This window comes from Hylobates moloch, unplaced genomic scaffold, assembly GCF_009828535.3.
Source record: "Hylobates moloch isolate HMO894 unplaced genomic scaffold, HMol_V3 SCAFFOLD_4, whole genome shotgun sequence".
In the NCBI taxonomy this organism is placed as follows: domain Eukaryota; kingdom Metazoa; phylum Chordata; class Mammalia; order Primates; family Hylobatidae; genus Hylobates; species Hylobates moloch.
The window spans coordinates 114,067,950-114,094,761 of NW_026652279.1; the positions used below are offsets into that span (position 1 = coordinate 114,067,950).

At 37.3% G+C, this 26,812-nt stretch overlaps 1 protein-coding gene across 2 annotated transcripts in view; it reads left to right on the plus strand.

Moving 5' to 3' along the window:
* The first annotated feature begins 265 nt into the window (after nt 1–265).
* SUGT1 (SGT1 homolog, MIS12 kinetochore complex assembly cochaperone) overlaps nt 266–26,812 on the plus strand; it is a 36,391-nt gene continuing 9,844 nt past the window's right edge. Inside the window, exons 1-12 of one of the 2 annotated variants that reach the window (XM_058437949.1) lie at nt 266–654; nt 947–1,063; nt 1,151–1,208; nt 5,618–5,708; nt 6,485–6,554; nt 7,265–7,335; nt 10,683–10,736; nt 11,130–11,146; nt 12,367–12,389; nt 13,962–14,058; nt 15,108–15,215; nt 24,509–24,599. In XM_058437949.1, coding sequence (XP_058293932.1) covers nt 1,026–1,063; nt 1,151–1,208; nt 5,618–5,708; nt 6,485–6,554; nt 7,265–7,335; nt 10,683–10,736; nt 11,130–11,146; nt 12,367–12,389; nt 13,962–14,058; nt 15,108–15,215; nt 24,509–24,599 — 718 coding nt within the window. In that variant the 5' untranslated portion in view covers nt 266–654; nt 947–1,025. Of the gene's footprint in view, nt 655–815; nt 1,064–1,150; nt 1,209–5,617; nt 5,709–6,484; nt 6,555–7,264; nt 7,336–10,682; nt 10,737–11,129; nt 11,147–12,366; nt 12,390–13,961; nt 14,059–15,107; nt 15,216–24,508; nt 24,600–26,812 lie in introns of those variants that run through there. The other variant, XM_032150973.2, reaches the window with a different exon arrangement.

Below are 26,812 nucleotides of genomic sequence, written 5' to 3' on the forward strand. Positions count from 1 at the left end.
AGCCAAAACAATCTTGGGAGAATAAGTTACAGGACTTAAAGATTTATTATAAAACTACATTAAATTAACACAGTTTGGTACTGGTATAAAGTTAGACAAAGATTACTCCCTCCCGCTCCTCAATCTGCCCCCATCCCTAGAACGTGCTGGCAGCTTTCTCCATCCGATCTGCAACGGTTAAAGGGCGCTGAGGAAGGGCTGACCGACTGGGGTGGGAAACAAAGGGGCACTGAGATAACTTCAGGCCACCTTCCTCCCCTCAGTACCTTCGGATGAAAGGTTTCCCTTCTTGGTCTGGGAAGCCCACTAAGAAGAAAGCCTGGGCTGTGGCGTTCTGGGGAAAGGAATAGTACGGCCGCCGGGCGCGTCGCCCCAGGAACCGGAAGGCTTTTTGCCGGTATTAGGGCAGAATGACTTCCGGCAAGTCCCAGACGTTTCGGATTCCCAGCCCAAAGATCGCGGGGATCCATGCGTCATCCGGGCCTCTGCTCCCGGAAGAGACCACGCCGCCGCGAATGACGTAATGGAGGCGAAAGGGCTTGGCTACATGTGGCAGCCATGATAAAAACTAGGGAAAATGGGAGCTCGAAGTAGCTTGCGTTATTAACAGACATACAAACGCCCCTAACCGCCACACGTTCCTTAGGGATGACAGTACGTTACAAAAGTGCTTCTAAACTACTACTGAAAGCTCCGTGGGAGTGCCCGCTGGCGTGGGCGCGCTGGAAGGGAGGGAGAACGTGTACGCCCCAGGCCTCCGTAACCATGGCTGCGAGGGGCGGGGACTGGGAGCGCTGGTGCTGGGCCGGGGTGGGGCTGGGAGGAATCGGTCCTCCACTGTCCCGGCCGGCCACGCGCCGGCGTGTCGCCTCCCGTCCCGCTAGCAGCACGCTGCGTGGCTGCTTGTTGGCTATTTAGGACGGAAGCTCGGTTGGTGTTTCTCCAGAAGTTTCCCTCTTGGGCGGTGGTGGAGGTAGTAACTGTGATAGTAGCAGCTTCGGCGGCAGCAACAGCGACTACGAGGGATGGCGGCGGCTGCAGCAGGAACTGCAACATCCCAGAGGTGCGTGTTTTTCTTTCCCTTTGCTGTTTATTTTATCCCCATTTCCTTGGCTAGTGAGCCCTGCTGAAGTCGTTGTTTTCTTGACAGGTTTTTCCAGAGCTTCTCGGATGCCCTAATCGACGAGGACCCCCAGAAGGCGTTAGAGGTGAGAGAGCCCATTTCTGCTTCCTCCTCTCTCCTTAGGGGAACTGGGCCACTTCGGGTCCCCGCTGACCCGCCTTCTCCCCGCACCGCCGGACAGGGACCCAGGCTCCTGTTGATGCTGCGTCTCAGCCCCGGTATTGAGATTGTCGGTCTCCTTTCTCTGTTACACGGTAGTCGCGTTACCCCAGACTCCTATCTTGCCCTTTCCACTCCCTACAGCTCCTGAGAAATACCTCCTCTATTTCTTGGGAGCATGGTTGGCATTTGTAGTTTGGCTGAAAGGATTTTTGTACTGGAGCAAAAACCTTTTCCCTTACGTCCCTGAAACTTTCCAGAGGTCTTATCACAGTTCATTATTCACTTATTTGTATATTCATCAAAAAATTTTTTTGGAGTGGCTGTGTGCAAAGGCGCTGATTGCTGTGGGTTAAAGTCTTGGTTATATTCTTAGCTAACCTAGAAATCACTTTTTGTAGGTGTGCAGTGAAGACGAACCATAAAGCTGTAAAGGAATGGAAAAGAGCAAGAGTTAAATAATAAGAATTAAAGGAGAACCTAAGGATAAATGATGCTGTGAGTCACAGAATTTAGCCAGGAGTTTTTGTTTGTTTTTGCATTAAATCACAGAAAAGAGGAAACCTGTTTTGTTGTTACGTTTAATAATTTGAGGCAAGACAGCGTCTTTTCTAGCTGTGACTTTTATAAGAAATGTGCCACATGGTACTAGAGCCTCCATTGAGATCTTTGAACGGAGATTTGAAGGAACAAGGGAATTAGCTTGGAAGCTCTGGGGAAAGAATATTCCAGGCAGGACCAAGAGCCAGTGCAGATCCTGAGGTAGGAATGAAGTTGGCCTGTATGTGAAGCAACACAAAGGCCCTTTTTATTAGAGGGCCCATTTGATTAAGAGATAAGGTTGGACAGGAAACTAGGAGCCAGGTCCTATAAGGCCTTTTAGGGTCCAGGTATATTTTTTACATCTAAATATACAGACCTTTAGATACTGGGAGTAAGGCTTCTGGGATGAGTTTGGGGATAATATTACAGGAAGCACTGAGAATTTTTCTCCATAATTTCTTGTATTAGCTGGACAGCTATTACTTTTAATTTACATTTGCATTGTTTAATTTACATTTGTTTAATTTACATTTGTATTGTGTTAGATAATTAAACAATTTACATTGTAATTAAACAATTTACATTGTTTAATTTACATTTGTATTGTCGTGTTAGACCTAGTGCTTCCTTTGGGGATCCAGTTTATATAAAAGTTGCTTGTAAACAGTATTAACATAATGAATTTTATTGTCACTTTCCATCTTATTTTACTTTAAAAATTTTTATGGAGGCATATATGATATATATAAATAATACAGATTTTAAGTCTATAGTTTGGTGAGTTTTCACATGTTTACACCACCAGATTAAGATACAGAGTATCTCCATTCATAATGCTCCTTCATGCTCCTTCTCAGCCAGTAATTCTTCTTACTGTCCTGCTGACTCCTGCTTTGACCTCCATCACCATCAGTTAGTTTTGTTTGTTCTTGACTCATAAAAAGAATCATACAGTAGGTGCTTTATTGAATGTAGGCACTCTGTTTTTGCTTTAATGATTACATGAGTATAAATTCATTTTGTGTGAAGCAGTAGTTCTTTTGCATTGCTGTGTAATATTCCATTGTATAAATATATGTTGTATAGCCGTAAGTACGGCGCAGTTTATTCTAACAGTGGACATCTGGGTTATTTCTAGTTATTAGCTAGCATAAAGCTTCTGTGAATACTCTTGTACATGTATTTTGGTGAACACATGCATTTCTTTTGGTTGTATGTACCTAGGAGAAGAATTGCCTAGGATAGTCATGTGGCTAGCATTAGTACCTTGGTTTTTAATGTGTGGGTCTTGGACCAGCATTATCAGCATCACCTGGCAATTCATTAGAAGTGCAGCTGGGCGCGGTGGCTCACGCCTATAGTCCCAGCACTCTGGGAGGCCGAGGCGGGCGGATCACGAGGTCAGGAATTCAAGACTAGCCTGGCCAACATGGTGAAACCCCGTCTCTATTAAAAATACAAAAAATTAGCCGGGCATGGTGGTGGGCAGCCATAATCAGCTGCCTGCGAGGCTGATGCGGGAGAATCGCTTGAACCCTGGAGGCGGAGGTTACAGTGAGCTGAGATCGCATCATTGCACTCCACTCCAGGCGACAGTGAGGCCAGGCCATCAAAGGCATTAAATCCCAGCACAGGGTTTTCAGTTTTATCATGTGATTATGGAGATCTGTTAAGAATTTGGAGGAAGGAAAATGAAATTTTCTGAATTATGAAACCTTTAAAAGCAGAGTAGATAGTGAATTGGAGGAGGCACAAGGGATAGCAGGAAGATGGTCTTGCAGACCAGGTCAAAGATGAATATCTGCATGAAGGGCAGTGATTGAGGGCATGGAGGGGAGTTGTTTTATGTAAAATGCACTGGACTTGGTGACGATTAGAATATAAGGGATGTCTTCTGAGTTTCTGGCTGGGGGAATGTAATAGGAACTGGTGCCATTCATTTAGATAGCACTTAGGATGATAGCACTTAGAAGATTGCATTCAGCATGGGGGAAATAGGTTTGAGGAGAGAAAGTAGTTTTAGATTGTGAATATTTGTATATGAGTTGCCTCTGGGACATTTCAGGTAAAGTCTAGAGAAAAGTATACACCGATGTTGCCCAGGACCACTGTGTAGGCTCAAGATTTGAGTCATCAGCATGCATCAACACATACGTGAAGCCCTCCAGTAGTTAAGGAATCAAAGAATGTTTGTAGAGGGGAAGAAGTCTTAAGCACTGAGCCCAAGGAGAACATTAGTTTTTAAGAGGCAACAGAATGGTAAGCCGAAAGGCCTGGTTATTATTGTCAAGGGCCACAGAGAGATCAAGTCAGATAGGAATCAGTTGGATTTTATAAGGGGTTATTAGTGACTTTGAGAAGATTAAGACTAGAGAGGCAAATATTTTTGTATTCTGTGGCAAAGGAGATGCAGTCAAAGTAGAGACCGGGGAAAAGGGTGAAAAAAGTCTGCAAGGAGAAAATCAATACTTTTCATTGAGTGATTACTGGATGTCACATACAGATCTAGGCAAGCCCAACACCCTGGAGTCATCTTCAGTTTCCCTTATCCCACATGTTCACCCATTAGCAAATCTCTCTGCTTCTAATATGTTCCAACTTAATCAATCGTATTTCTCTTCATCACCTCTGTGGCTAACATCCTTTTCTAGCCTAGACTTAAGTGTAGTAGTTTCCTAAGAAGTCTCCATTTCCAGTCTTGATTTGATAATGTGTTCACCATACTGCAGCCAGAGTGACATTTAAAAAAAAGTAAATTGGACCATGTTCCCCTTACTAACAGTGAACTTTCCATGGCTTTCCATCAAACCTAAGGTCCAAATTCCTTATAACAGCCTGCAAGCTACAAAGTAAGGCCCTTGAAGTAGCATCTTACAGCTTCTTTGCTCTCTTGGTTTGAGCCATACTTTCTGTTGATTGACTAACCCCATGTGAGTTGAGGAGCATCTGTATATGTTGCTTTCTGAGAGTCACACTACTAGGTTAAAGCAAAGTCAATGATATATGTGGCTCTTGAAATAATTTTACCATTTAAGAAAACTACCAAATCCCTAGAGTTTGTAGGCAGTTGGCAGAAAATAAAAGTGTTCCTGCACTTGTCTTTGATCTCCCTAATTGTGTAATCTCTTACATCATTATTTTTCCAGCTACCACACCTATATGTTGTGACTGCACAGGTTAGAAAAGTTTCAATCTCTAATGTTAATTCTTGATAGTTGACATAGCCATCTATTAGATTGTATCTGGGCTTTGAACAGAATATTTAGTTGGGTTTTATTAGAGTTGCATGCTATTGATAAGAGGCTAGGAGAACGGCCAGGTACAGTTGATTGTGTATGTATTGATTGTCTTAACCTCCCGGAGTGCTAGATTTAACTTCTGGTCTTTTTTTATTGCACAGCTTCACATTTTCTAGGAATCTCAAATTCTATATGGTGTTTGAATCTTCTTCAAATTAGTAGGAGGAAGTCTGTAATGGTCAATGTGTAACAATTAAACTCTTCAGAATATATGAGCTGATAATAATTACCATTTATTGAGATCTATAGACCAGGAACTAAAAGCTTTATGGTACAGAGATACTACATTAGATTGCCTACTTTTGGGAGGAGGGGCAAGAGAAGTGGGGGAGATAGTGATCCTTTTATAAGGAAAAACTCCAATATTATATCCCTGTTATCTTTCCTCCAAATAGCTTCTGACAATATGTTACTTGATAAAAAATTATGTTTTAATTAGAATTTGATGGCTTCTTACAAACTTTTACTGACACTCCACATGTTTGTTTTGTAGGAGCTGACTAAGGCTTTGGAACAGAAACCAGATGATGCACAATATTATTGTCAAAGAGCTTATTGTCACATTCTTCTTGGGAATTACTGTGGTAACATTTCTTATAAAGTATATTGCCCCTTTTTAATAAGTTACTTATAGGTTTTACCCATGACAAATTAAAGTTTGTCTTTGAGAATTTTTAAATTGGTCTTTTATACAAGGTAAATTAGCTCAAATGTGACAGACATGTTGAGCAACACCCATTTAAATTTTATGGATGTCGCTTTTTCCTTCATTGGGTGGAGAATGTATACAGATTTCATTCATAGTTATTGGGTATGCTGATAAAAAATAGCATCACATTTACTGTTTGGCAGAGTATTAAAATGAAATGCTCGTTTATATTTTTTTTATAAAAAAGAATGTGGCCAGGCATGGTGGCTCACGCCTGTAATCCCAACACTTTGGGAGGCCAAAGCAGGAGGATCATTTGAGCCCAGGAGTTCAAGACCAGCCTGGGCAACATAACAAGACCACCTGTATTTAAAAAGTAATGTATTTCTGTATTTTGTACCTTCTGAACAGGGAAAAACTGAATACCTTGAGTAAAATTACATAGATGATGTTAATGAGACAAGGAGGTGAATTTTGTGACACAGCTCTAGTCATTGAAGAGCATTAAGAAGGAAGCTAAATGTTAAGCCAGAAGGGAGATACAAGAGTAATATTTATTTGAATTCTATCTTGTATTAGCTTTTCCTAATTTAAAACCATTTGGCATTTCTACCAACTTGAAAACTTAGAAATCTAAAACTGATTCATATGTTATGTGTATTTGCTAGGATCTATAAATAACTGACTAAATACCCATCTTTTTCTACATAGTTGCTCTTGCTGATGCAAAGAAGTCTCTAGAACTCAATCCAAATAATTCCACTGCTATGCTGAGAAAAGGGTATGCAGTAGCTACTCTTCTTGTTGAGCTTGGTATAGATAGTAGGTATTTGTTGAATGAGTTCATTGCAAGCTTTATATAAGTTGTAAAATTCCGTATACATTATATAGCAGAGATATGATTCAATTTTAAATACAACTTATAGTTCTATTATTTTGTTAACCAAAGTATGTGATAGGAGATCTGTACTTAGTAAATTTTAAAATAGTGATGATTATGCAAGATATAGATGAAACTGATAGATTTCACATTGCTTTTTTTTTTTTTTTCCAATCATTTGGAATTTGCTATATTTAATTGACTGGACAACATCCTATTCAGCAAAGCTGAATAGGCTACATTTAATGCTGTGAAAGCTCTATATCTGTATACTTTATATCCCATCTTGTTTCTGTTGATAAGTATAACTATTCTTTAAGAAACTTCCTTAATTCCTTTGTATAATTATATTTTGGAGTAAGCAAGTCTGTACAATTAAAGTCAGATTCCTTCTGAAGTGAGTTCTAAAATTGAATTTTAGTAGGAATTGTACTAGATCGTAACAGTGTATTAGAAAGTCTCTAGATTTATTAACATATACTTAAAATAAATTTTTTCTATACTTAAATTTTTTCTTTCAACAGTAGAAAATACTAAGTTTTTCATTTAGAAAGAAGGCTATTTTCCAGATTTTTTGTGTGTCTTAATTTGTTTTAAATATATTCATGCAGAATATGTGAATACCATGAAAAAAACTATGCTGCTGCCCTAGAAACTTTTACAGAAGGACAAAAATTAGATAGTAAGTATTAACAATTATACGTTGTTAAACTTATCTATTTCTGTCTTAAATACCAAAGCTGAATTTTGGTATTGTTAACTTCAGGTTAATTGTAGAAACCCAATACCTGTTTTTCTCATCTTAATTATATTTCATATTGATCGCAGATATGAGATCACTTAAAATTGATTAAATTAGCCTTTTGGCATTTAAATCACAGATGAACTTTACCATTAGAAGTAAAAAAACTCTATAGAATAAACACTTAACATGCTGTCTCTATTTAGTCTGGCTTTGTTTTTCTCTAATGGAGAAATGAAAGTTTAATTTGCCTTCTTGGTCAGAAGTCTGTTCATTTTAAGTTATTCAGATTGCTGAGATGTGAAATCTTAACATTAAAGGTTTTTATGGAGAAGTGAAGTGTACGTTTGGGTAAATTATGAGAGGGTACAGAAGAAACGCAGTTTTGAGAGTATTGTGACTTTTAATGTTATATTTTTGAGGTGAATATATTAAAAGTATCACAGTGGTGTGGATATCTAGACATACAGAAATTGTGAGAGCCAAGAATTTTTTTTTTTTTTTGAGACGGAGTCTTACTCTGTCGCCCAGGCTGGAGTGCAGTGGCGCGATCTCGACTCACTGCAAGCTCTGCCTCCCGGGTTCATGCCATTCTCCTGCCTCAGCCCCCCGAGTAGCTGGGACTACAGGCGACCACTACCACGCCCGGCCAATTTTTTTGTATTTTTAGTAGAGATGGGGTTTCACCATGTTAGCCAGGATGGTCTCAATCTCCTGACCTTGTGATCCACCCTCCTTGGCCTCCCAAAATGCTGGGATTACAGGCATGAGCCACCGCACCCAGCCGAGAGCCAAGTATTTTTAAATCTGAAAAATACTAAGAGATTGTGAGTAATCTCAGAAAATTGGAGACTGCATAATCCTACTTGTATTATCATCTTATTTTTGTGTTATGATAGAGTTTTATCACAGTTCTCTAAAGAAGTGGTTCTTAACTGGAAACGATTTTGCTTCCCAGGAAACTTTATGCAATGTCTGAAGAGATTTTTGATAATCTTGAATGGTGGATGGGGGCGATGTGCTACTGACATCTAATGAGTATATAAACCAGGGGTGCTACTAAATATCCTATAATGCCCAAGACAGTTCTGCCTAACAAAGAAGTATCTGGTCCAAAATATCAGTAGTGCTGAAATTAGGAAACTTCACTCTTAGTATTTTATGTTACATTCTTACTTTGTACTGTTTTGAATGTTTGCCTTTCTGTTGTGTACCTATTCAGAAAAAAGGATTTTAGCACTGATTATGCAAATGGAAGCTACAAATTAAAAAAGGAGAGGTCTGGGTGATAAGGCTTATTCTCAAACTTGCTTATCCCAGTTTTGGTACGTGAATAGTAGGGCTATTCAGTCAGCAAACAGGACATCTGCACTCTTAGCAAATTCTAGAGTCAAGTTATGTAGTGCCTTGATACCTAATGTGAAAATCCTGAAGAAACGTGAGTCATACCATTCTCTACATTTTCATTTTTCTTTCTTTTTTTAGCAAGAGAAGGTCTCGCTCTGTCGCCCAGGCTGGAGTGCAGTGGTGCGATCTTGGGTCACTGCAGCCTCCACCTCTTGGGCTCAAGTGATCCTTCCACCTCAGTCTCCCGAGTAACTGGGGCTACAGGCACATGCCACCACACCTGACTAATTTTTGCATTTTATTTTTTGCAGAGATGGGGTTTTGCCATGTTGCCCAGGCTGGTCTTGAACTCCTGGACTCAAGTGTTCTGCCTGCCTCGGCCTCGGAAAGTTCTGGGGTTAGAGGCACGAGCCACTGCGTCTGGCCCCTAAATTATTTATTGAGTAATATCTTAATATCATGCCATTGACATTTATTCTTTAGTTATTTCAGAGGTGGCCTTCAGTGGAAGACCTATTTGGTAAAATTGCTGTTGAGGATATTTTACTTAAAAATAAATTTGTCTTTAAATCTAGGAAACTTTTTTTGTTGTTTTTTGGGGGGTTTTTTGGGGTTTTTTTTGTTTGTTTATTTGTTTCTTTTTTTGAGACTGTGTCTCGCTGTGTTGTCCAGGTCATAGTGCAGTTCTCTGTCTCGAGTTCAGGTGATCCTCCTGCCTCAACCTCCTGAGCAGCTGGGACTACAGGCATGCGCTACCATGCCTGGCTAATTTTTGTATTTTTAGTAGAAACGGGGTTTTATCGTGTTGGCCAGGCTGGTCTCCAACTCCTGACCTCAAGTGATCCACCTGCCTTGGACTCCCAAAGTGCTGGGATTACAGGTGTGAGCCACCATGCCCGGCCAAAATCTGGGAAAAAGTTAAATTAAACTTTTAGGCTTCTGTTTTTATCAGACAAGGTAAAGAATTGTTACCTTTTCCCCTCTTTGTGTGATAGATTGCTTGGTTTTAGTTATTGATTACTTAAAATAATAGGTTACTCATATCTAAGATTTTGATATAATAGTTCTCCTCTAGAATACAGTGTGTGTGAGAGTGTATTTAAATTTTTTATTAAGGCTGGTATAGTTGGATTTCTTTTATAAATTAGTAAAGTAGAAATTTTTAAGAAATTTTTAATTTAAAATTTTCAAATTTATCTTGCCTGCAGTTAACTTGAAATAATAAGCTTTTATTTAAGTACTTTTAGTATTTTTAACATATCTTACTATGCACTGTGACTGTTTAAATATAATCATTGTTCTGTGTCTCCAGAAGTGAATAATTTGTTTATGCATACATTTACACTGTTATCTGTAAATATATAATACATCACCTATAGCCTCTCGACTGCCATGTAACTTGGAGATAGGACAAAACTTCACGGAATTTAAAGATGCTTGGTGTTGATAGGAAAGACATGGTAACAGATAAAGCCACTGAGAGAATAGTGGACTGAATAGGTATCTGCATTGAAGAGCAAGCTGGGGCTGGGAAAGGCTTTTGGACTTCAACTCAGCTCCCAGTTACCAAGCCTCCTCTCCACCCTAACTGATGATGTATTGGAAGTCTGATTTACAACTGATTTTGTTCTGTGTGTGAGGAAGCTGCTCTAAGAGCATTGGGATTGGGGGAAATGTAGATTATTTGTATCTGTGAAATTAAGGTTGACTGTAGTTAAAATTTTTAGAAAATCAAAATGTTTCATGATTAACAACTAAATGTTAAACTATTGGTATAACTATAGTAGAGTTGGCGATAAGGTCTGTTAAGACAGATTTTATTCACTGCTGACTCCCCAGTGCTTAGAACACTGCCTGGGATGTAGCAGGTATTCAGTAAGTATTTGTTGATTTATAGGTTGTGCAGTTGAGTGATGTTATACTCAATTTTTTCTTTCTAGGTGCAGATGCTAATTTCAGTATCTGGATTAAAAGGTGTCAAGAAGCTCAGAATGGTATGTGGGTCTCCCTTGGTATTTGTTTCGATTTAAAAAGAAGTAAACATCTGAAATTTTTTTGGTTTAAACAAATTTGTTTTTATCTTTATAATTTCTTTTAAATAGTATACGTTTCCTTAGATGTGGGCTTCCAAAGATACACTGGTTTTTGCATAGCTTCTTATGTTGAAAGGGAGATTTGGGTGGATTTGCTTGTACGGTATATCAGTAAGAAATTACTAAGGAGTCTAAAATGAATGCAGGATGCAAAATGAAACCACTCTTCTTTAGTTGAAAGGTACGGAGAATTTGCTCGCTTAATCAGTATGTTTGTGCTATAGAAATCATATAAATAACTTGGCTTATAAATGCACTGTTACCTGAAAATGTTTCCTTTTTATGTTTTAATAGGCTCAGAATCTGAGGTGGTAAGTCCAAAGTTTTCATTCTTCGTGTTCTTATTATTTTAAATTTCAAATACCAAATATATTTGAGACAAGACTCAGGATGATCTGTCTGATATTTAAATATTAAGCAATTCCATTTAAGTGCTGGTTCCTCTAGGAACTGAAATAAAATCATTTTTTGATAAACATAGAAGTTTCCAGTCATGAAAATTATTCGCCTGTTTTAATGAATTTAGTGTGTGGTTAAAGTTGATTTCGTGTGTTTTAGTATGGTCATGATGATTATTTATGTTTTCGTTACTAAAACCTTATTGCATTTATTTAGGTTCAACAGTTTGAATCACTTGTAGGGCTTTTTATGATAGGCTAAGACAAAAGTTAAAGAAAATTGGAAATTGACAGAGTCTTGCTCTGTTATGCAGGCTGGAGTGCAGTGGTGCCATCATAGTGCACTTGAGCTTCAAACTCCTGGGCTCAAGCAATCTTCCCACCTCAGCCTCCCAAGCAGCTGGGACTGCAGGTGTACACCACCAAGCCTGGCTAATTACTGTGTTTCTTTAAAACGATTTTTAAAACAATGTTATTTTAGTTTAGGGAGTTGCTGAATCTTAGAACTGGCCATTTTATATAAGCAACCTTTTCTAATCATGCTTTTAGAAGTTTTCTGTTATTTGAAGTTCTGTTATTTTAGAGGAAAAATCTTTTATGAAATTGAATCTAAGATTTTTTTTTTTTTTTTTTTTGAGGCGGAGTCTCGCTCTGCCGCCCAGGCTGGAGTGCAGTGGCGCGATCTCGGCTCACTGCAAGCTCCGCCTCCCGGGTTCACGCCATTCTCCTGCCTCAGCCTCTCTGAGTAGCTGGGACTACAGGCGCCCACCACCACGCCCGGCTGATTTTTTTTTTATATTTTTAGTAGAGACAGGGTTTCACCGTGGTCTCGATCTCCTGACCTCGTGATCCGCCCGCCTCGGCCTCCCAAAGTGCTGGGATTACAAGCGTGAGCCACTGCGCCCAGCTGAATCTAAGATTTTTTAAATGCTGAACATTCTAACTTTTTTCCAAAAACTAGTGGTATTTAACAATTACAGTTACTATGTCTTTGAAGAAAATTTTCATGTAGTTATATCAAAATAACTGCAGCGTTGGGTAAATTAATAATACATGCATTTTAATATACAGTTGCTAAACCGACTTGTAAAAATCTTTCTCTTTCAACTTGCCAAAATCAATCTGCATCCCAGTGGACTCATCAGTCAAAAATCAAGTAAGTGTTTCTTTTTCATAAAACAATGCATGATAAATATGCCTAAAGAGGAAGAAACCCTGTAGTTTAATAGTAAGCAAATTCTTACCCTGTGATTTTTAAGTTTTTGTTTTCTAAAATTGTGGTAATAGCTTTATGTAAAGCTAATTTTAAGGCTGTTTAAGGATTAATATTTATACTTAAGTTAAATTCAAATCATTTCTTATCTTTAAAGTTGCTTCACTTGGTTTCATATTATGTTACCTTTCCATATATTAAGGAGAGTCTCTTCCAGTTAAGTTTATGTTACTGCACAGGTAAACAAGTTAGTAGTAGATCTAACAGAATTGTAACTTACCTTGCCTTTTATATTTGGAGCAAATTTTTCATAGGAATATTCTCTATGCATTGAAAGTTAATATTGCTGAGAGCAGCAATTATAATAATAAGCAACTAGCAAGTCTTCGACTTTTAATTATTCATTAGCCTGTGTACAGCTTGCATTCTTAGGACTGTAACAGAAAGAAACACAAGCCGTTGATCTGGAGCTTTGCATCCTTACTGAATTGCAAAGGGAAACTGAGACTCTTAAAGTTCATTTCTTTAATCAAAGTGGTTTTGGATATAATTACCTAAAATAGCCTGGAAAAGTTAAAAACAATCTATTCATGGTAGTTGTGGGGAGATACAGGATGAAATTCCAAGTACCTAGTAGATAAGGAACTTTGACTTGCCCTGGTGGCAGCAGCAGGAGTAGGGCACATAACCATGAAATAATAATTAAGGTGTTCAGAGCATAAAATAATCCAACATCTGACTTAATATACATGTACCAGACACTGTGCTTGGTCCTAGGGATATAATAGTGACAGGATAAACAGCTCTGCCCTCAGAGAGCTTTTAATCTAGTCTAATTTGAAAGTGAGAATTCCGACATTTCTAGAGCTTTCAGTACAAAAGATGCACATAATTAAAATCTAGACCCATTAGTCTTTCCGTGTATCTTGAAATTGAAGGAAAGTGTTGTATATGATGTTGTGCCTGACACAGTTAAACTTCACATGATTTTAATTTTAGTTCATTTGCCCCTGTTTCGTGTGCTCAAGTCTGTCTGCTTCCAACATCAGTTTTGAGAGCTTGGAGTGTTGACTCAGTCTTTTTGCTTCACCTTTCTGAGCTTAAGTTTTATCATCTGTAAAATAGGGATTTAAGTGTTTATCTTTGGTATTTGGATGAAATGAGAGTGTAAAAACTCTGTTGATGGCATATAAATATTAGCTGTTCAAAATAAATGACATCTTTAATATTTGTATTAGTTTAAGCACAACAGTGCTAGAGATGAGTCAGAACCCAGAAAATCATGCAAGTATTTAAGTCTACTGAAAAGGTGTGAGCATCATCTACCTTACCATTTTTTTCCATTAGTACAGAGCATAAAAAACTAGTTATATAAAGTTGTTTTTGTGAATCAGTAGCTGCTTTGCTGTTTTCTTTCTCCAGGTGGAGCTCTTGTTGTTTATCAGACTACTTTTTGTTTTGACAATAGCTTTAAGAAAATTAGAAGAGTTACTTAAGTTTCTTTTTTTTTAATAGGTATGACTGGTATCAAACAGAATCTCAAGTAGTCATTACACTTATGATCAAGAATGTTCAGAAGAATGATGTAAATGTGGAATTTTCAGAAAAAGAGGTTAGACTTTGAATCATTTTTCAATATTACTATTATTTGCAAATTTAGGGTATTGCAGAATAATCGATTAACAGTTTATCAGATAAATGCCATTTCTTCCTGAGATGATGTGGAAAATGTTGAATAAAATCTGAAGCTATTGCTTTGAGATAAGAATATGTATGTTGGTAAATTATAGCTGGATGTGCATTTTTTTCTTTAGATTTGAAATTTAAAGCAGAATTTGGTTATATTAGTAAGATAATGTGATTTGGTTATACTTGTGTGGTGTACTTCATGAAAAAGATCTAGTTAGTTTTGTGATCACACATGTCTTAGAATTGACTAGCCATGTTTAATGAGTGTGACTTTTTTTGTTGTTGTTTTTTTGAGACAGAGTCTCGCTCTTGCCTGGGCTGGAGTGCAGTGGCACGATTTCGGCTCACTGCAGCCTCCTCCTCCTGGGTTCAAACAGTTTTCCTGCCTCAGCCTCCTGAGTAGTTGGGACTACAGGCACATCCCACCATGCCTGGCTAATTTTTGTAGAAACGGGGTTTCACCATGTTGGGCCAGGCTGTTATCAAACTCCTGACCTCAAGTGATCCACCCACCTTGGCCTCCCAAAGTGCTGAGATTAGAGGCATGCACCACCGTGCCCAGCCTCTTGAGTATGACTTTTAACAACTTGATTTCTTAGCATTTAGTAGAGAACCTTATAATAGATTATTTAAAAGAGATAGTGATAGAACTGTATGTTTTGCACATGGGTAACTTTTTGTTATATATCATTTTGCTTTTGTATGTTTTCTTGAAATCTAAATATCAAATAGGTGTGATTAAATATATGACAAATATTATGAAACTTATTCTTTTCTGCTGTTTAATGATGTCTATAAGAATTCATGTCAAGGATACCAGATGGAAAAAAAAAGGTTCTTAAATCTGAAATTCCATATATAATGTTTAAAATAATTTGTAACATTGTTGAAGATTTGTAATTATTTTGTCTAGGTTTTTTACCCTCCATTATGTACATTTACAAAATGTGATGCTAATTTTGTGTTCATTAGTTGTCTGCTTTGGTTAAACTTCCTTCTGGAGAGGATTACAATTTGAAACTGGAACTTCTTCATCCTATAATACCAGAACAGAGCACGTTTAAAGTACTTTCAACAAAGGTAAGACAATTGAAAAGGTTTGTTACTAATAATATTTTCAGAATTATAGAAATACTGGTGAACTAATCACCCGTGTGTTTATAAGCTTGTAGATTCTTTCAGCCCTTTATCTTTAAAAGGGACAGGAAAATAAGAATGGTAACTTTTGAGTATAAGGGTTATTTTACCTCTCAAATTCTAGTACAGTAAAGTATAAAAATCCACTTAGATTGTGTGGCATTTGTGTACTTACTAAGACAGATATAATGTTTTTCAATAAAGAGATTTTTTTAAAAAGATACAATTATCAGCCTGTCTTTAAGATTTGATACTGACAGTGTCTCTTCCTTTGAACTTGTCAGTTTTGTCTGTTTTGATGTACAAATACTTTTGTCACCCTACCTCGTGCAGTTAAAATTCAAACTACTATAAAGATGAATCTGCCTTTTTTTTTTTTTTTTTTTCTGGTTGAGACGGAGTCTTGCTTTGTTGCCCAGGCTGGAGTGCAGTGTCGCGATCTCGGCTCACTGCAACCTCTGCCTTCTGGATCCAAGTGATTCTCCTGCTTCAGCCTTCCAAGTAGCTGGGACTACAGGCATGCACCACCACGCCCTGCTAAATTTTTGTATTTTTAGTAGAGACGGGGTTTCACCATATTGGCCAGGCAGGTCTTCAACTCCTTTTTTTTTTTTTTTTTTTTTAAACTGAATTTTAGATTACTTTATTATGAGGGAACAATGACTAAATTATAGTTTGAGTAATTTTTATATTCCTTTATAGTTTCTAAAAGTAGAGATATACAGTAGAATTAATATTCAGAGAGTGTCACTCAAAAGATGTAGATAATAGTGTAATTTAGTAGGAAAAATACTGAACTGAAAATTTAAAAATCTGACTCTGGATCTTTGCTTGCCCTGTGTATTTAGTCTAGGCACAAAATGACTAAAAGACTGAATTTTCAGCACCTTTGAAAGGAGGGCTGTGGAACAAATGAACTCTGGAGTCCTTTCAGCTGTAGAATTGTGCGAAGATATATGATAAATGAGTTAATGGGAATAAATGATGTAGGTAGGCTTTTTCCATTACTACCTTTTTTTTTTTTTTTGAGACGTAGTCTAGCTCTGTCGCCAGGCTGGAGTGCAGTGCTGTGATCTTAGCTCACTGCAACCTCCGCCTACTTAAATCAGGTTCAAGTGATTCTCCTGCCTCAGCCTCCTGAGTAACTGGGATTACAGTCACGTACTGCCACGCCCAGCTAATTTTTGTATTTTTAGTAGAGATGGGGTTTCACCATGTTGGCCAGGATGGTCTTGATCTGCTGACCACGTGATGTGCCCGCCTTGGCCTCCCAAACTGCTGGGTTTACAGGTGTGAGCCACTGCACCTGGCCTACTACTTCTTTTTTTATACACAGGTCCTGCAGCATACTGTGTTACTATTTATTAGGTTGAAGCTCTAAGGACGTGTGAAGTTTCCTGTTGTGTAACAGGATCGGGGTTGGCCTGTGTTGTGAAGAATGATAATTGGGTCTGCAGAAAGGAGACAGCTGCAGAGGGTTGGAGAAGGAAGTGCAAAGTGAAGTAGTTTTTTGCATCCAGTTTAAAAGGATCTGCCTACTTATTTGAAGATTGTCAAGAACAAAGCTGGTTAATTATGAGGCAGATTTTTGAAATAGCTGCTTTGGGACAATAGAAAGTGAGGAAAGGGATGAAATCTTATCAGGATTTTGGTCTCTCACTGGTCCTATCCACATAGTATAGAATTTGTTTAATAAAAGAATTTTTAGTAATCAAGCACAAAATAGGTAGATTTGAGAGGGATATAGTTCAGAAAATTATGAATTTGACTTTTTTTGGTATATGTCTATCGAGATTGCTAATGCAAGTGAGCCGAGATCACTCCATTGCACTCCAGCCTGGGCAACGGAGTGAGACTCTGTCTCAAAAAAAAAAAAAAAAAAAAAAGATTGTTAATGCATGTCCATTTGGAGTTATTTAAATTGAGTGTGAATTAATGATAAATGACTTAAGAACTTGTATTACTGAGCCACCTCCTATGGTGGAAGAATATCATGTGTGGTAACAGATGTGTGGCTAGAGTTGAGGATGTAATTAAGCACTCTTATCTCTTAATTGTTTTTTTCTCTTTTGAGTCTTGGATTTGTTAATTTTAACCATTCTTCAACCATACTACTATGTTCTCAGTTTGCCTTTTCTGCCCCTTCCTCTTTAAATGCTAAGTGACTACTTTTCTTCCTTGTATAGTAGTTTATGTATACATTTCATGTCCCTCGTTTCTGTGTGTAAGTCTTTGAGGATAAGAAGCATGTTTTATTTGTATCTTTGTACGTGCCCCAGTTAGGGTCCCCAGATAAAGTTACAAGATGCTCATTTAAGTTTCTATTTCAGATAAACAATGAATAATTTTTTATTATGTAAATATGTTTAATGCTATATTTTTATTTGCTAAACTTGGCAGCCCTCACCACATAGATTGCACAGTGGGTGCTTAGTTCAGTGAATGAATTAAAATTGGATTTTGGTTTTAGTCCCATGACATTGACAGAGTATGTTTATTCTTAGTTTTGCAGGTGGAAGAAAAATCTGAGGTTAATGGACTTTAAATACTTTCCCCAAGTTTACCTAGTTAACTAAATTCTTCAGCCTGGCCCAGGAGACATAAATACACTTCTGATTGCCAACCAAACTAGTGCATCTTTGCTTAGGTTTTTCTAAGTTTTGAATTGGAGAACTTAGATTTTAAGGATGTGTTCTAAAGAATTACTGTTTTTCTTGCCCTGACCCTGGAATCTCCGTATTTTATATACCATATATATATGTGCACATACACAATCTTGTTAGATTACTAACTCTTAAACTATTTGGGGGGGAAGCAAATTGAAAGAAGTTTTCTTAATTATGTCTTAAGGGAAATAAATGATAAAATCTTTGAATTTCCTTTTTCATACAGTAGAGGGAGACAATATTAAAATACTGAAAATAAAATCTCTGGGTTACTGAGGCTTACTTCGTGGACACTTAAGAGACAACAGTACTAAAATAATTTGTTTTTCATGTATTCAGATATCTTGATTGTTGAGATATCTTGGACCTTTGTGAATTGAGAAAGGATGCATTTTGCAGAGGAGAATCTGCTTAATAGTAGAGATTCTGTAAAATTTACAGCTTAAAAGGGCGATTTCTTTGCTTTTGGGAATTCTCTTTTCTTTCCCACCTTCAAGATTGAATGAATGTTGCATATCCATGTATAGCCAGTGGTTAAATATTATTTATTTGAGTGATATGTAATTTGTGATGAAAGTAGTAAGAGGTAAAACCTTGAAATTAATGAAATAGCGTTTCTTAACTATTTTACAGTGTAGTATCCAACATGTTTTTCCAAGCCAGGATTCATATTTTTTCAGTTTCTCTGATAGTTATTGCTACTTTTTACTGAATATCAGCTTTAATGTCAGCCTATTATTAATTTTTTAGAAATTAAGAAACTATATGTCTTTCATCTTGTTGATTTCATGATACTATTCTCTGGCCACAGTCTCCAAATTGACTTTAGTGGCACCCATATTGTGAAATATTCATTTTAAAAATTAATTTTCATTCCCTTTAAGATTTAGAATTCACAAGTTGGGCACGGTGGGTCATGCCTGTAATCCCAACACTTTGGTAGGTCAAGGCGGGCGGATCACTTGAGGTCAGGAGTTCGAGAACAGCCTGGTCAACTTGGCGAAACCCTGTCTCTACTAAAAATACAAAAAATGAGCTGGGCGTGGGGTGCCTATAGTCCCAGCTACTCGGGAGACTGAGGCAGGAGAGTCGCTTGAACCTGGGAGGTGGAGGTTGCAGTGAGCCGAGATCATGCCACGCCACTGCACTCTAGCCTGGGTGACTGAGTGAGACTCCATCTCCAAAAGAAAAAAAAGAATTAGAATTCTCAGTCTTTTGGGGTGAATTTGCCCTTGTGGAAATGTTCTTGTATTCTTAAGTCATAGTAATTTTGCTGATTATACAATATAAAATATGAAGGCCTGGAATTGTGAGAAATAAAAATGTATGTCTGAGAAAGAAAATAGCCTGCTTTTCTCTTCTCCCACTTTGAGAAGTTTTAGAATGAATCCCATTTCTTAATGGTCATAGAAGAATATATGTATGTTAAAATCCTGGTGATAATGTAATGGAATGGGGTATCTGGGCATGATGCTTCCTTCTGCTTGTCTCAATACATAGATGTGAGAGTTTTTAAAATTACTGTTTTGTTTTGCTTTTTTGGTACAGTGGTGGTGATAATAGTGAGTGAGATTTGTTTGCTTTTTCAACTGAATTAGTTTAAAAAAAGATCACAAATTGTAGATCTTGGAATGTATTCCTATCTTTTCATATATTTTGTAATGTATATTCATATATTTTTAAAAGAAGAATTTTACTCTACATAATTTTTAAACAGCTACATTTTGTTGATATTTTTATCACATCCTTACATATTCAACAGCAAAGTATTTAGGCATATGCACGTACTGTAGCTTATTTAGCCAGTCCCATTTTGTTTGACCTGTGGAGAATTAGAATAGGTGTTTTGACTGTTTTTATCACATTCCAGGCACTGTACTATGAATTATCTCATGTAATTCTCATAGTTACTGCATGGTGTAGGTATTTTGATCCACAGTTTACAGGTAGAGAAACTTAACCCAGAGATGTTCAATAATTTGCCCAGGTTTTTTAGCCGATTATACTGACGAGGATATTGATAATAGCATTCTGTTGTTAGTTATTTGCCAGACACGGTTCTTTATTCTTTTCATACATAATGTCATTTAATCTTCTTGAGAACCCTAAATGAGTCAAGGCCTACTGTTCTCATTTTATAGGAGAAACTGAGGCTCGCTGAGATTGAGTTGCATGCTTATGGTCATATATCTAACCAGTGGCACCTATTTGTGACTCTTCTAACTATACAACTGATTGTTTTTGTCTTATTTTCAACCTGTGGTTATTTCTCAGGAAATAAGTAAAAATTCTAGCTGAAAAAGGCACTTGCAGCAAATTATTTCATATCTTGGCTCCCTCATCTCTAAAATATGGATAACCTTTTTTTATAGGGTGACTCCATTAAGTAAGATGATATATGTGAAGCATGTAGCATGCAGGATATGTAATAAGAGCTCAATAAATGTTACTAGTACCTTTCTTACTGTTTTATTTTAGTTATTTCGATTTTTATTCAGGCTGTAAACTCAGCAAATGCATATCATAGAAAATCTGGAAAAGATCAAGGAGTTTAGGAAGTAATCACTCAGACTCATCACTCAGATGACATTCTAGCATGTTTCCTTTCAGATAACCTGATATTTCCCAATACATAGGTCAGTCACTACACCTGACACATACTGGAATCTTTTTGTTTATGGGAATGTCTCTCCTGATTAATTACTTTAAGAAGAACAGAGGCTGTGTCCTTATGTACCAGCACTGTTTCTGGCACAGAGTAGGTACTCAGCAAATATTTGAAATGAGCTGTTAGAAGTTTGGAGAAGACCTTCAATCTTCTCCATTCATTGCCATTTTTTTGCATTTAAAAAATGATTATAGAAATATTTTAGTGTAAAATCAAGGTAGATGTATTAGTCTGGGCTCGAAGACTGAGCTATTTTGAGACAAAGGAATTTGATGTAGCAATTAAATGTGCAAAGAGCTCAGTAAGAGTATGTTGGGAAGGCTGTATTCTGAAGATTAGGGGAACAATTAATGAGTACAGTCTCAAAGTGTATAGTTCTCAAAAGTTTGCCAATAAATTGCCCCAGCTCTTTAGTCTCTGGGAAAGATCCCTTCATGTCAGTCTGTAGTGGTAGGTGGGATCTTACTTACCACTTAAGATGGTGGTGTCTGGATATCATGATTGCTTAAGCGTAATGACATCTCTTTAAATCTGGAATTTCTTTCATTGGAAAGAATTAAACTCTCTGCTATGCAGAGGAGACTTCAGAAATGGATGGTAATACGTATGCTGTTGAGAGCTAATGATCCAGCACAGTAGGGATTCTTAGTGTAATCTGTGAATACTCTTTTGGGATATTAGCACCTTGAGAGCCTTCCCTGTACTATGAGAGCAACATTCAAGCAAACTACCAAAGTTTTAAGTTACTTTTAAAGTCTTTTCGACTTAAATGAAAATAGAGTGGTATGTTAATGGTTGCAGTAAAAACCTCTGAAATTGGACTGGTGCTAATTCTAGAACTATCTGCAAGACTTAAAACTTCATTTTTAAAAGCATGTACAAACATTGAAAGTGAATTAAATGTAAAAAGGATTTCATAGGACATTAGTCCCTTCCTTCTTTTACTTTTTTTTTTTTGTGTGTGTGTGGGGGGAGATAGGGTCTCACTCTGTTGCCCATGCTGGAGTGCAGTGGAGTGATCATGGCCCACTGTGGCCTCAACCCTTTGGGCTCACGTGATCCTCCCACTTCAGCCTCCCAGAGTGCCAGGATTACAGGTGTGAGCCAACACACCTGGCCCCTTTTACCTTTTTTAAAAAGCTACTTTAAGTGGTTATAACATGCAGCTATTTTAATGAATGGATTAAGTATAATTTCAAGTTGAGGTCAGCTTGTCTCAGCTGAAGCAGGTTGTTACTAAGAGCTTTGCCTTTTGCTTTATAAAGTCCTCTTTGTTCATACTGCACAGTTACTCAGGTTATAGTGGCTTTCAGTAGATGTGAATGCTACTCTCTGCTGCTCTTCAGGTGAAACAAGGAACTTTTTATAGACAGTATGTTCATAGTTACAGGAACATGAAGTGTGATATATATAGGGTGGCCTGTGGCCAAGTTTAATGTGGTGATGTACACAGTACTTTCCAGGCCCTCATTTTTTAGGTGAGTTGAAAATTAAAGAAGATGCAATTTTAATTTTTCAGATAATATTAACAGTTCTTTTCAGTAACTATTGCTGTGTCATTGCCATCTATTTGATTTATGTCCCTTTTGATAAATATTGTAGCAGTGACAACTTAAAGTAACCAGAGTACAGAAAATATTGGTGGTATATTACTTTATAAAAAATTAATTGTAGTTCACTTTAGGGAATTCTAGATTCTTATGAAATATGTTTTTATGTATGTAGAGTTTAAACATGTAAATTACACCAAAGATACTATACTTTTTTTTTTTTTTTTTTTGGACAGAGTCTTGCCCTTTTGCCCAGGCTGAAGTGCAGCGGCACGATCTTGGCTCACTGCAGCCTCCGCCTCCCAGATTCAAGCAATTCTGTCTCAGCCTCCCAAGTAGCTGGGACTACAGTCACATGCCACTACGCCTGGCTATTTTTTGTATTTTTAGTAGAGACAGGGTTTTGCCGTGTTGGCCAGGCTGGGCTTGAACTCCTGACCTCGGGTGATCTGCCTGCCTCGGCCTCCTAAGGTGCTGGGATTACTACTCTTTGCCCTTATCCCAGTGACATTTGTTTCATATTTTTCTCTTATTATGAAAACAGTTGTTCATTACATTTCTTTGCTCCTAAAGAAAATAAAAATAAACACTTGAGACCAGATACCCCACATACATACACCATCCTTTTATCTCTGATTAAAAATATTGGCAGTTTTCCCTATGTTAGCGCCTGTTAAGGTATTTTAAGGTGCAAATTTTGAAGGTCCTTTTGCTAAATGCATTTGGTATAAAGATTACCTGGAATTGCTAGTTTAATGAGTCATCTGATAAAAGATAAAAGAACCAAAGGGTGAATAGGCTTCTTTTTTTAAGTCTGCCTTTAGATTTTTTAATCCCGTTTACAAAAGTAGTGATCCTTTTCATAGGAAAAAAACATGAGAATGTAAAATTCTAATTCAATTGCTCATTTAAACTGTTTTATATAATGTTTATTATAGTGTTTACTTTAATATTTGCACTAAAAATGCTGATATTAGCCTGTTAAAATAGAGGTGAGAGCATTATTTGAATAAAGAAAACAAAAGGTAGATAAAATGCTATGTGATTGTGTGTGTTAGGGGTAAGGGTAGACTCAGGGGCCTAGCCTTAATTAGATAGTAAAAGATGCTATTAGGATACTATTAACTTTTTAATAAGTGAACTTAGTCTTCTCTGTACTCCCTGATGCAGTGTCCTTTCATACCCATGCTCCAGTTAGGCCATTCCCTGTGCTCTGGAGACCTACCCCTTCACTCTTGCAAATGCTTCTACCCTTCAGAGCCCTTCAAGGTGTATAAAGCCTTTCCTCTTCAAGGTCAGGTGTGCTCTCTCCTGAGCTTTTAGAACATTTACTTATTTAGAACTTTAGTAACTTTAAGTATCTCACATACTTCTAAATGGTCGAGGATGTGTCTTTAATATTTTAAAAATCCAGCCGGGTGTGGTGGCTCATGCCTGTAATCCTAGCACTTTGGTAGGCTGAGGTGGGAGAATGGCTTGAGGCCAGGAGTCTTGAGACCAGCCTGGGCAACCTAGTGAGACTCTGTCTCTACAAAAAATTTTAAAAACATTAGGCAGGTGTGGTGGCACTTGTCTGTAGTCCCAGCTATTTGGGAAGCTGAAGCTGGAGGATCCCTTGAGCCCAGGAGTTCAAGGCTAGAGTGAGCTATGATTGTTCTACTGCACTCCAGCCTGGGAGACAGAGCAAGACCCTGTCTCTAAAAATAAAACAAAAATCTCCCGCAGCCTTGAAGACTGTACTATCTCATAGCAGGTGCTTAGTAATTATTTGTTGAATGAATGATTGCCTGAATGTTAACGTTAGTTGTATTGTGTTTATACAGTGAAATAAGTTTCTCCACTGTAAAACAGGTTAATGCACATGTAAATGCAGTAATTCTTTTAGAATCAGATTTCTGTATAGTGGCATTATTGACATTTTGGGGAATTGCCCAGTACATTGTAGGATGTTTAGTGGCAACTGTGGCCTCTACTCACTAGATGTCATTACCACCCCTTCCCTCACTGCAGTATGACAACCCACAATGTCTCCAGACATAGCTAAATGTCCCCTGGGTGGCAGAATCATCCCTAGTTCAGAACATTGCTTTGGATGAAAAAAAAGCATATGTATTTCAAGTCTTCTCTTGATTGTAGCTTATATATAGTGTGTATGTTGTTTTTTTTTCAAGGGTGAATTTTGAGTGTAGAAACAAAATTGTTTCATAGTTTTTCAAATTTAACCTTATATAATTTAAGGAAACTGTCAAAGATACTATTCTTACAAAACTTTGATTACTTAAGAAAACTGCAGTTTTTACTGTTTTGTGTATTTTACATCGAGTAATGGATTTTATTTGGTGTTTCCTCCAGATTGAAATTAAACTGAAAAAGCCAGAGGCTGTGAGATGGGAAAAGCTAGAGGGGCAAGGAGATGTGCCTACACCAAAACAATTCGTAGCAGGTTTGTTTTCTGGCCTTGATGAGCTTTATATTCATATTGTGTTGTGTAATTGAAATTAGTAATGAACATTCTTTCTACTTTCATTATTTATGTTCCCAAGATAAGATACATTGAGTATAATAAGGTTGCTCCGTAATGAATATAAAGTAGCCTTTCTGTGGAAGTTCTAACTTCTCAAATTCTAAGAATACAAATGAATGGCAGCAAAATCCCAGAGGGAGTTGGGATTTATTGTTTACCATGTAAAGTTTATGACATCAGTTGGAGGGTGTTTATTTTTGTGTGTTGGCCCTTCCTGTTGTTTCTTTTTGGGTTGTAAGTTGGTTTACTCGGCTGATTATATTTCCCCTTCTTCCCTCTCCCTCTCTTAATTCCTTCTAATCCTTCTACTGATATTGTCATCTAATTGCCTGGAATTTTCAGGGCTTTACAGGGTAAGGTATCTACCCCATTTCTTATTGCTAATTTAGAGATGGACACAAATAGATAATAAATGCCAAAGGAAAGTCTAGGAGAAGAGTAGAAAACCAGGCTTCATTGTATATATAACCCTGTAAGAAACAGAACTTGGTGTTGAGGTCAATTTTAAGTATATGCAATAACTAGGTAAGAATTTTTCTAGTGGACTAATTCACAGCACACTCAGAACTACAACCTAAGATTATATTTTATAGCAATAGCCTCATTAATGAGTGGAGGGAAATTTCTTTTTATTGAAAGTAATGGTCTGATTTAATGACTGAAACAAGCTAACATGTGTCTCAGCTACTTTTTCTGATTTTGACTGCTTTCTTCTGTAACAGAAAACACATTTCCTTGTGGCACCTTTTAGAAAACACCGAGTTATTCAACAGATCATTTGTGTGTGTGTGTGTGTGTGTGTGTGTGTGTGTGTGTGTGTAGTTATTTCTTAAAAAATAATTTTGGATGTTTAGAAATTTCAAAAACAAGAGATTCTCACGTAGCTTTCACCCAGTTTCCCCCAGTGATCGTGTCTTAACTAGTCCAATGATTACCTCTTAAGTAGTCAGTCTATGGTATAATTTTCAAAATCAGGGTATTAACACCAACAGATACTTTTTAAGGACTGAAGTATATCTAGTTGGTATTTAAGCATCTGCTTCACACTTTATTTGAAAGATGTATGTGTTTCTTTTAGGACTGACTCCAAGAGATTTTGAGGCTGAGGTTTATATGTAGCTGAAAGCTTTAAAAAATATATAATCATTTTAAATGTAGTATCTTACTTAATTCTAACAGCCCTGCATAACAGGCAGCCAGCCCCTTAGTATTCCTCCCATTTTGCAGGCTCAGAAAAGTTAAGCTCAAGATTATCCATCAGTTCTCATTGTCTAGTACTAAAATCTAGGTCTTCTCAGTTGGATCCAGTTATTCTGTTAACCCGTTGTCTACTTGTTGCATACTGCTTGTTGTTGCATTTTCTAACAATGGAAACAGTCTTTGCCGACATGAGTATCTATGTAGTTATTTGATACTATAGTGAATGAGCAGGGAGGTTAGATTACTCATCTCTCAGTAGTTAATCTACCATCTCCAGGTGTTAAAAGTTTTTCTGAGATTAAAGATCAAGGCTTTTTAGTGTTACAGTTACCATGTTTTTTCTAAACTCAACACCTTAGATATTCAAGATGATATTCTTCCTGTCCTGTTTTTGTAAGAAATTAATATACTTGTCAGATTCCTGTGTATTGCAAGCTGGAGACTGTAGATAAGGGCAAGTCACTTAACCTATCTGAGCCAGCTTGCTTATCTATAAAATAGAGATTAAAACCTCTGTTCTCATCCTTCCTGGGAGTCAGCATTAGGATTAATGAAATCCATGTTTCCCAGGCTCTTAACTTACCATGGCATGCATTTTTTGTTTTATCTGGCTGCTAGTGAAAATGTACAAAGATAGAAGGATATCTAGTAGAAGGAAGGTGGATAGGATTTTCAAAACAATATATTTGGCCCTGAAAAAAAACTATGTGTTGGTGTTGTGTGTGTTGTTTTGTTTTATTTTGAGGAGGAATGGGCAGGAAGAAAGTCGATTTACAAGTGAAGAGAAAGCGTAGAAAAACAGTGGCTGTTAAATAGTTTCTCAGCTATTTTGACAAAAGGGATGTAGAGAGCAGTATTGGGAGGAGCATTTAGATTAGTACTAATGTGTCCTAATACATACTGATGGGGAAATTTTGAATTGGGTTTTTTGA